This window comes from Parambassis ranga, chromosome 2 (genome assembly GCF_900634625.1).
Source record: "Parambassis ranga chromosome 2, fParRan2.1, whole genome shotgun sequence".
Classification (NCBI taxonomy): domain Eukaryota; kingdom Metazoa; phylum Chordata; class Actinopteri; family Ambassidae; genus Parambassis; species Parambassis ranga.
Window position 1 is genome coordinate 6,417,777 of NC_041023.1, and position 10,568 is coordinate 6,428,344.

Genomic DNA, 10,568 nt, shown 5'->3' on the forward strand with positions numbered 1-10,568 from the left:
TACTGGTCCTGCCCCCGCCTGACCAACGGCAGCTTCTAATTGGATAGTAGCTGTATGTCAGTCAATCTACTGGGCGCTGTGATTGGCTGCCGGCCCTGAACCCATGTCTTGCTATATGATGTCACTCTTACAGGACCACTTTTGCCATTAGCGTCGAAAATTTCAATTTACTGTTAATTATTTATTTAATACAATGTATTTATTTTGATTTTAGAAGTTTTTATTTTTCTTATAAAACAAAATGAGCCCATATGGGAAGAAGAAGTCCTGCTGATTGCCTGTGCGCTTCAGGAGGTAACGAAATATTACGGAGTAATTTGTAAGTTTTTAGCATCAAGTTAGCTTGTTTAAAGTTTGAGGCTAATCAGTAATGACGCACCTGCAATATCTATTGAAATTTGCAGATTTCTGTTTGCACAATATGAAATTTAATAACAAAAGTCACACTTTTGTGTCAAAATTGCATCACACTGAGCTATTAAATGGAAGCTAGCGTTTCAATTTAGGTTTATTAGCCGTTAAAACTCAGGAGGACTTACTGCACAGTATTGCTTTTTGCATATAGGAATTAAAAACAGCCAAATATATAATATAATTAATCATTTATTCTTTTCTTTTTTTTTAATTATTATATGGTGCAGACAGAAACATACCAGCATTCTTTTTTTTCAATCGTTTATTAAAACAAACCTTAAATAATAAACATATTTACATGCCTTCAAAATACATGATTCATTAGAAATCCACATTATAATGTGACAGATCACAGGTCACTGAGCCTGTTGTAAAAAAAAAAAAAAGAATGAGGCATACAAGGAGAGGCCAACTCTCCATCCACACTTATTGCAGACAGACGACGGTCACTGCAAAGAACCTGCAATGGGCCCATTTGGCAGCTCTGGTTCCTGCCACAACATTCAGCCATAGGCATATTTGTCTGTTATGCCTTTATCGTTTGGCGCCATCTGTCCACTCAGTTTCATTAAGAGCTTTACAATAAGGCCAGCCTGTAAGGAAGTAAAGCATGAGGACAGCGTTCATGTTTCTGTCTGTAAATTGAAGCACTTGAATTGAAATTACCTGTTTTGTGTGCACAATGAAGTTCATTTTGTTGTCTCCGCTGTGTATCTGGAAGTACTGGTCAGCATGACCAAGCTGCCACATAAAAGTGCCATACTCTAAACTGATGAGAAGGACCTGCATAGAGGATCAGGTTGTAGTTCACAGACAACAACAAATTGACATGCAGCAGATTAAAAACTGATGTCAGAATACCTTGGTCTCCATGTTCATGAGGTGCAGCCCCTTTGTGTTAACCCCCACGTAGACCCGGATGACTTTGTGGTTGCTGGCACTGGCCTTCGTGTAGACCTGGCCTGTGAAGAAAGCTGCTCCGTAGGTTGGGATGTCCCAGCAGTTCTGCAGGAAGAGTCGTTGCAGGTGGTGCATCTCTTTGCTCACACCTTCGCTGGTGCTCAGGGCCTGGTGGAGAGGGGATTAGGAGTAGCAGGTCATTAAGTCACCCATGGCACCAGTGGGATTTTATTTAAGGATTAAAAAAAACAAAGAAATAAAACGAGCGTACTTTGTATTCGTGAAGAATCCTGTTGGTCCAGTGGTATGCTTTGCTTTTCACCTTGGATATCGGCACAATGGATTTAAGGTTTTCCTCACTGCAAAATAATACATGGAGAAAAGGAAATTTTACTTTATTCCTTAACTTTATTTATGCACTGCAAAAAGAGCTAAAAGTTTCATTAGGCATGTAGTGTTTGAAGCCAAAATGAATGGAAAAAGTCTCTTACTTGAGGAATCCTTGCTTGTGCTTCTTGCTCTCATAGCTGCCATAGATGATTTGCAGTAGGAGGCTGGCCAGTGTGATCAGCTTGCTGTCTGGAGCAGGAAAGAAGCCCTTCAGGAGGCAGTGACGAGCCTCGTCGAACAGAATAAGGATGGCCAGCGGGTCCTCCACCTTTTATCAAAGCAGTAAGCAGCAGAGTGAGAACAGAGTCTTATTTTTCCCTGACATTTGTGAATGTGAGTTACCTTTTTCTCAATTTCCAGGGGCAGTCGGACATCCCTACGGAGAAAGAGCTGAGGTGTCTCCCTTTGAGGATCCAGCACCGTCAGATCCGTCACAATCTCTGTCCAAATGCGCAGGTGCTGCAGGGGCTTGTGGTACGGTTTAAGCTGCAGTTCTGATACACAAAACCCACACAAATGATCTTAAATCAAATACAGGCTGACTACAATAGATACGGTAAGCAATGTACAGCACTTGCTGATTTAAAACAGCAGGCTTTTGGTAGGATGTATTTGAGAGCTGTGGACTTACGGAGGTTCTCAGAGCAGATCCAGATGGTGAAGTACTGCTGGGTATCCTGGGAGAGGCGCATGCCCTCCATGATCTGCTGCACAGTCGTGTTGTTGCCATGTTTTAGCTCTACAGAGCGATATGAGCCGTCCATCCGGTAAATACGCACCTTCTCATACTGTGGAGTGAAACATACACAGCTTTTTCCAAGTAGATTTATAAAACAAATATAATCTATGCTGGAGTAAACAGCACCATCTAGTGACCAGCAGACTGTCTGTCTATAAATTTAATCCTTTCTGTCACGGTTTTGTTTCCAGTACATGTAATAACAACAACAGTAACTGTGTGACTCACTGGTTTGCTGTTTGCTTGCTGCAGAAGCTTCACCGTCTCCTCCCATTCGTTCTGTTTGTTCTCTTCACACACTTGTAGAGGTGATCTTTTCTGTTGGTCTTCTATGTGCTAAGGACCAGAGTGCATAGTTTATTATCTACTGTTGGTTTTACTAGCAGGGGAGCAAAGATGATGGTTATATGTTTGTACCCGGTCGATCTCAGGGTGCTGCAGGAGGAGTTGCACAATCTCTGCGTGGCCTCCTCGGGCTGCAAAGTGCAGAGGGGAGCTGAGCTGGCCATTCAGCAGGTTTGGATTGCAGTTACCTTTCTCAAGCAACAGTTTGGTGGCCTCGACTTTGCCATGCCTGGTTGAAAGCACAGAAATTGTCAAGCTAAACCAGCACAAACTCCATCAGGCCTGTGAGACGAGTCAGACTCACCAGCAGGCATAGTGTATGGGAGCCCAGTGGTCACTGTCCAGCTGCTTAACTGAGAAACCACTGTCCAGAAGCTTAGAGAGCAGGTCTGTGTCTCCTTCACAGGCACTGCGGTGCAGAGGAAAGTCCTCCACCCACTGGCGATCCCTACAATGACAGGAGGGAGTGATAGAGGACACATGTAGTTGCAGAGGTTGACACAATATGACAGCATGGTTCAAGTAAGAATAAGCCCTTACTTGTCTTCTGTCACACAGTTGGGGCCATGCTGCCATTTCTCCCTCTTGGGGATCTGAATCTTGGAGTAGTCTGGTGCTCCAAGCCCAAAGTACGGGTTGATAATAACTTTGTCCACCTGCAGACAAAACAAGTATTTTCAGTGCAAATAAAATCAAACATCTCTTCATTTTAGAGGATAAATCTTTGCTTGTATAGATGGCATCTCTCTCTCTCTCTCTCTCACCCGGTTGGTGTACTGCAGGTCAGAGCCGTAGAGTGGATTCAGGATACACATATCTGCCTTCTCTAGTGACATCATCTTGCTCTTGATCTCCAGAGGAGTGTAGCCCATGTGCAGACCCTCATCACTCAGTTTGCCCTCGCTGCTGTATGCTGGGTTGCTGACGTTGGTCTTCACCCGCTCCACAGGAGCTGGCCTGAAGAGAGCGGGGATGGCGTGAGGCACGGTGTGCTGCTCTGCTAACCATCTGTGACAAGGATGAATGAGGCACGGCTTGTTTTACCAAATACTTCACCGCAGTAAAATAAGACTGAGTTTACAGACACATCCTCACTTGTCTAAGGCCAGAAGCATCTTAGAGGTGATGGAGCAGAAGTGAGCACTGGTTTCACTGCACACTCGCATGATGTCCTGGAAGCAGTAGTAGCTGGGGCCTCCAGGGCTGTGAATGGGCTTGCTGTTGTCTGTTCAGAGGAAGTCATTAATTCACTGTATGAATGTTTGAGGAGTCAGTTTAGTAAACATATATATATATTGTTTGCTCACCTTTAACACTGACTGGCACAACAAAAAGTGAAGCTTCTTTCCCTTCATTATCTCCTTCAAGTGTAAATTTCTTCATGTGCACCACACGCTTTCCTAAAAAAACAACTGTGTTTTGATCGGTGGTTTCCAGGCCTTATCAATCTGTATCAACACCTCAGCCTCACCTAAAAATCCTTGGTTATTGGAGATCGGTCTGATCGTTTCGTCTACATAATCCAATATGGATTTGGATTTGTCTCCTCCTGCTTTGATTTTTGTTGCCAGAAGGACTTTCTTTCGTTTCTTCTCCTTCCCCTCCTGAGGGACATCTTTCAACAGGATCTTAACAGAAGAAACATCAACACATACAGTTAGTTTTGACTGTTTATTAAATGTTGTGCATGTAACATGCTTAAAATAACACGTACACAATGCTCGGCATACCTCATAAGCTTTGGCTCTGTATTCCTTTGAGCTCAGACTGACTTGACTCTTTGGACGAATGACGGCAACAAACACATCTTCAAGGCTGTCCTCGTTTCCCATCGTGTCGTCTACTTCTCAGACCTGGGAAAACATCCTACACAGGGGCCAGATGCTGTGGAGAGGCATGCCTGAAACGTAACAAAACATTACAGTTTGATGACAGTTCTCACCCCAAAAGGCAATTTAGAATAACTTGCCATACATACATATGTTGGATTGTGAGAGGAAGCAGTCAGACACCAAAATCACTTAAAACTCCTATTATCTTGCTGCCCAATCCGATTAAGATACCAAATAATGTGATGATATCCTCAACCGTTTTATACAAGGGTAAGGCTGATCTTAAGAATAGAGCTGCCAGTATACATATATATATATATACACACACACACACACACAGTGTGTATAAACTCATGATTATGTTATGTCAAATTTCACGAAACAAATATATATATATATATATATATATATATATATATATATATATATATATATATATATATATATATATGAATAAATATCTTATAACTGGAGATGTTGAAGATTCTCAGTCATTTTCATTCAGAAGGTTGAAGCGAGGCATCTGGACTTGTCGAATTTTCTTGCCTCGCTTTAACTTACTGAATAGCTGGAGATACATTTCAGCATCAGGATAATTGACCCCACAGTCAAAGGGGTCAATTATCCCATAAATATTACATCACTTGCAACTTTAAAGAACCAGGGAAGCAATGAGGGAGGCACATATGGTTCATACGTGTTACAAATATAATGTAATTACATTCAGAGCTTATCAATTAAAGTCCTAAAGCGAATATAACCAGCAGTGCTTTTTATTATCAGTGTTATAACACGTGTTTATCATGAGACAATGGTATTGTTTATGCTTATAACTATTTGTTACTCTTGTTTTGTAAACGCATCTTAACTATAAAACCGTTTACAGGTATTATCTGCTGTTTATAACGAGTTTGTGTTGTTGTCCACTCTAATGTATAACTCAGTAATAACACACAGTTCAAAAATCAACTTGCTGAGTTCAAAGGAAGGTCACGCCCCGGAAACCAGACTCTGCCGTCTTAAAACACTTATTACACAAAATGCGTTATATATTGTACTTTACAGTACACTCTGGTCTTTGTTTGTCCCGTGTTTAGTGTATTTAATAGTCCACATCAAACATGAAGAACTTTCTGACTGATTCAGGAGCTGTAGCCGGGATGCTACACTCCTCTCCACCACTTTTACCGCTCGTTGAGCCGCGGAAACTTACCGAAACTGCTCGTAACTGCCCCTCAAACGGACCAAACCAAAGGCTTTACTGGACTCTCTGGTAAATTGTACTGTGTGGAAATAATAGTCCGAACCCAGCAGGCTGCTCCAGGTTAGCTTCCAGGGCAGATATTTGAGGTGTTGAGGTAGCAGTAGGCCTTTAACTCGGGGCAGGGCTGCACAGACAAACAGAGGAATCACGTTACATTCGAGTGCAGCGGCTCCTGTCGGACAACAGAGAACTCTGGCGGTGAGGGGGACTCGGTGCTGCTGGAGCACTTGGTGCACTGTTAACGATGAGGGTAATATGGGATAATGTTTTTGAACTGTACCAAATGTCACCTTTAAAAATCAGAAGACATTTTGTTTCAGGTATTTTGCTCAAAAGGAAAATGACACGTCACAACTGACGCCACCAGGGGGCAGCAATGTTTTCTATGTCTTCAGCCTATACTTGATTGGAAAATCATAGGTCAATAATGATGACCAAATGGCAATGGAAAAGTTTTAAGCACTTACTGAGAATCTTCATAGACATCTGCAAGTTGGCATTTTTATGTACACATTATTGGAACAAGTAGAGATTTAATTAATTTCACAAATATACGATTTGGCCATCTAATCTATTTTATTGGAGAGACTGTATAAAACATCAGCATTGATTGATATACAACACAAAGCAGCTGGAAGCTACAGTGGTCTCTTTAAAAATAACACATACAGTCAATACAACAACTAAAATTCTGCATACAAATATTAAGTACAGCTCAGGTGCACAAATGAAAACATGGCTTTGGTTTTACATATATTTTTATACTATCCAGTTAAGTGCTGTTTCCGCCAAACCCAGAGGACGTCCTCTCTCTGCAGGGGCATGTTCAAGATGATCTGTCCTTGCACTCACTGAGAATCTCTTGCATCTTCTTCTGGATGTCCTCCACCCTTTCCGCCCACTTCTCCCGCACTTCGTCTTCGTCATCCTCTGTAACAGCTGTGTAGCCCATGAGGGAGATGAGGCCCATATGGAAGAGGTGGGTGATGTGTGAACAGTGGTGCTCCATGATTTCTCGGTCGCCATCACAGTTTTCCAGGTACACCCTCAGAAGAGGTCTTCCAAACAGAGTGTTTGTAGCCATCACACCACGGTAGTAAACATCCAGGCTCATATCACTCTTGTCCCTCTCATAAATCTTCTCAAAGTTCTCCATGTGGCGCTGGGCGTTGTCTGGATCTTTCTTCACCTTCGCCACCATGTTGTTGAAGGCGGCGTACTGGTGCTTGATGTACTCCTCGTACTTGCCGTACGTTTCGTTCACTTCATCGACATGTATCTTCTTCAGGCATTGTTGGTTCTTTTTGGAGATGCTCTCCAGTTTAGTGTGGATCGCCTGGAAGTCCTTGTCCAGAGGATGGCCCTCTTCATCCACCAGGCCTTTGCGAGCCACCCCAACCAGGGAGGAGACAATACCAAAGATGGGATCAATGGAGGAGGCGAAGGATGAAACCTTCTCCACACAGGCCAACACTTTGGCTGCAGTTTTCTTGATCTCTCCTGCATCAGCCATTGTTTTGCCACTTTAAGGTCCACACAAGGTGAGATTGAAGGCTGGAAGATAAAAGACACTAAATTCATACACTGCTTAATACAAGTAATAGTACAAGAAATTGTTCACAGATGGTGTCAAATGTTACCTCATGTACCTCATCACCCTAACAATCAAACTTGAGGCTAACTGCTAAGCATACACACCACATGTTAGCAACTGCTGTGTAAGGTGATACCACAAGTTGTCATCATACTAGCAGCAAGTTTCTAGTGACGGCATGCGTTGTCTGCAAAACGGCACAGACCTCCAACAACTGGAGATGGAAATAATTTTGATTATAGATAGATGTTTAAATTTTTGGTGCCGATATTTAATTGATTTTCAATAAAAAAGAACCAAAAGCTCATGTTTATATAGATAGATGTAGCTGCCTTTATCTGACAAAGGAGACTACAGATGAAAACTAGCCTTCTGGCTAATTGTGGCCTTTTTTTAACCATGCGTAATCATGTGTCTTTTGAAATTGCACGGTCCCCTTTTAAATAATAAATAAATAATACTAAAATTTAGCAAAAACTCTGTTCGGAGGTACTGGAGCCACCAAACTTTGCCATTTAGAGTTTGAGTTTTTCTCAGTACTAGTGCTTGTGATTAATCAGATGTTGCTATAAAGGGAAAAATTTAAACAAATATTGTGCTCGATAAAATATCCTCATTAGTACATTTAAATAATAAAACATGATGTAGCAATTAGCTGTTAATTTCTGAGACCACAGATCCCAAACTCTGTCTCATAGTTTTGGCATTATTCATCTCTCTCAATGTTGTCATTCTGGAAAAATAACTCTGGGACAACAGTAGGTGTGTCTTCAATTGCACTAACACAAGAAAGACTGAAACCAAACAGATGGTTACAGGTCGTGACCCTCAATGTATCATCCTCAGCAGCAGAAATAACCCCCAGTAGTTGTATTTTGTTTGCTTTCTTTAACCTAACCTCGGGATATGTTGCTGTTTGTGTTCCAGCTTGTTTCTGTCATTTCCTGATTCCCGGCCACTCATCTGGAAAGCAAACACTCAGGTTTCTATCAATCTCAGCTGACCCAGCTTTCACACAGACTCTAAACATCCCTCAGATCAGAGATTATAAGCACAGAACAGTCAGATGCTTACTTACCGGAGGTAAAACTGTCAGTGTCCCTCTGTCTACTGCAGCCGTCTGAATTTTCTTTCCACCATTTTCCACCCTAGTCAAATAAGGACGGCCCCTCTTGCCAAATAGGGAGGTAAACACCAGGAAGTGACTCATGCTTGCCCCGTGCTGATTGGATGAGGACGGCCCTTTCAGAGGCACTGACTGAGGCTCCAACCACTGACTGCAACACTGTCATCTTATTCATTCTGTTCTGTTTTAATTCTACCTGCCCTCCTAACACACTTGGCTGACAGTGTCACATATGAAATGCAGGAAACAAATCATGTTTGGTTTCAGACAAGTCATTTTCGTTTTATTTTTCTTTGGAAAATAAAAGCAAAGATACATTTTATTGCAACTTGTCTGAGCTGGATTTTGCTGGATTAATGTTTGTTTAGTGAAACACAGAAAAGAGACGTTGTTACTGCTCTGAGTATCACATGATGATACTGGTATAATTCAAAATCTCCCCATAATAGTAAAAGCTGCGGATGACACGGCCATAGTCGGGTGTGTGGAGAACAGATGGGAGGATAGGTACAGGGGCCTTGTGGAGTGATTTGTCAGGTGGTGTGGGGAGAATCACCTGCAACTGAACGTGGCCAAGACGAAGGAGATGGTGGTGGACTTCGGCAGGAGTAAGTTCCTATCCTCTACAGTCTGTATTAGCAGGAAAAATGGGTAAATAGTCTCATAGAAGTTCCTGGGTGTTGATGAACACTGAGGCTGTTTACAAGAAGGGCATAAGTAGACTGTACTTCCTGAGGAGACTCAGGTCCTTCAATGTCTGCAGCAAGATGCTCCACATGTTCTACCGGTCTGTCATGGCGAGCACCGTCTTCTTTGCTGTGGTTTGCTGGGGAGCTGGCATTACAGCAAAGAATGCCATCAGACTGGACAAACCATTAAAAAGGCGGGGTCTGTTGTTGGATTCAAACTTGCCAACCTGGAGGAGGTGGCGAGGGACAGAATGCTGTCAATCATGGACAGTACCTCCCACCCTCTCCATAAAACTGTGGACAGACTGAGAAGCAGCTTCAGCAACAGACCCCTGCTGCCCCGCTGCTCTAAGGAACGACATAGGAAGTCGTTTCTGCCGACCACCATCAGACTGTATAACTCATCTGTGACTGTCAGAGCTGAGCTCACAAACTGGGACTAACGCATCATCTTAGGTGCACTTCAAACTTCTTCAGTTACCGTACATTAACTTTATGTTCATATATCTGCTGCTGTATGTATGTACGGTTTTTGTTTTTATTGTTCTTTGATGCTGCTACTACAACCTAATTTCCCTATTGGGGGTAATACATTTGTACAAATTTTTACAAAAAAAAATATTATAAGACATAATTTATTTTAATTAATAATTAATTAATTTAATTAATTTTTTTCTCTGATTTTCTAATTTTGCCATGAATATTCTCCTCTTGGTTTAGTTAATGCCAAGTAGAAGCATCACTTCAGTAAAGTGTTTTATTTTTTAACCTGTAGGACTTTCTCTCTCCGTTTGTCCTCTGTCTTCTGCAGGTTCCTCTGAATGTCCTCTACAGTCTTGGATTCTAATCATCATCACCTTCCACCATCTTCCTCATTCACCCCAGCTCTGGTCACCATGTTTGTGACAGGACAATGTAAGTTATTTTACACGTATATATACTGTGGTATGTTTCATCCACTAAAACTCCTTAAATGTGTCAGACATGTAAAATGCCACACCATGGCGCCATCAAGTGGGTGTAAAAAGAACACTTCAACTTCAACACTTAAAATTCAATACGTTCAGGAAACTGACAAAGAATATGGTAAACGTAAAGCATTACACAGAACAAACAAAACATGCAGACTGAAAACATTTTACATTATACAATACATTTATTAAAAGTAATTTAATTAATAAATATTTAAATACTTTATATTATATAGTGTTGTTTTAAATTGTGGCTTTGGACTTAGCAAGTTTTAGCCATTTATGCCTTATTCCCCTTTTGGGT

At 41.7% G+C, this 10,568-nt stretch overlaps 2 protein-coding genes across 3 annotated transcripts; both read right to left on the reverse strand.

Annotated features, from left to right (window-relative positions):
- Positions 1-661: 661 nt before the first annotated feature.
- On the reverse strand, positions 662-6,044 carry krit1 (KRIT1 ankyrin repeat containing). Of its 2 annotated transcripts, XM_028395604.1 has the most exons (17): positions 5,834-6,044; positions 4,519-4,688; positions 4,260-4,416; positions 4,096-4,188; positions 3,884-4,013; positions 3,553-3,796; positions 3,329-3,444; positions 3,093-3,236; positions 2,861-3,017; positions 2,672-2,779; positions 2,336-2,492; positions 2,047-2,198; positions 1,806-1,972; positions 1,586-1,673; positions 1,276-1,482; positions 1,081-1,197; positions 662-1,007 (listed from the first exon to the last, which is right to left on the reverse strand). In XM_028395604.1, exons 2-17 carry the CDS (start codon positions 4,618-4,620, stop codon positions 918-920), a joined length of 2,229 nt encoding a protein of 742 aa, XP_028251405.1. In that variant the 5' UTR covers positions 4,621-4,688; positions 5,834-6,044; the 3' UTR covers positions 662-917. The 2 variants fall into 2 exon arrangements, with proteins under 2 accessions (XP_028251405.1, XP_028251413.1); XM_028395612.1 differs by lacking the exons at positions 4,519-4,688; positions 5,834-6,044 and having other exon boundaries at positions 4,096-4,165; positions 4,260-4,380.
- A 392-nt stretch (positions 6,045-6,436) lies between these two features.
- Positions 6,437-8,671, reverse strand: rpz2 (rapunzel 2). Its single transcript, XM_028399385.1, has 2 exons — positions 8,557-8,671; positions 6,437-7,438 (listed from the first exon to the last, which is right to left on the reverse strand). Exon 2 carries the CDS (start codon positions 7,395-7,397, stop codon positions 6,711-6,713), a length of 687 nt encoding a protein of 228 aa, XP_028255186.1. The 5' UTR covers positions 7,398-7,438; positions 8,557-8,671; the 3' UTR covers positions 6,437-6,710.
- Positions 8,672-10,568: the final 1,897 nt, after the last annotated feature.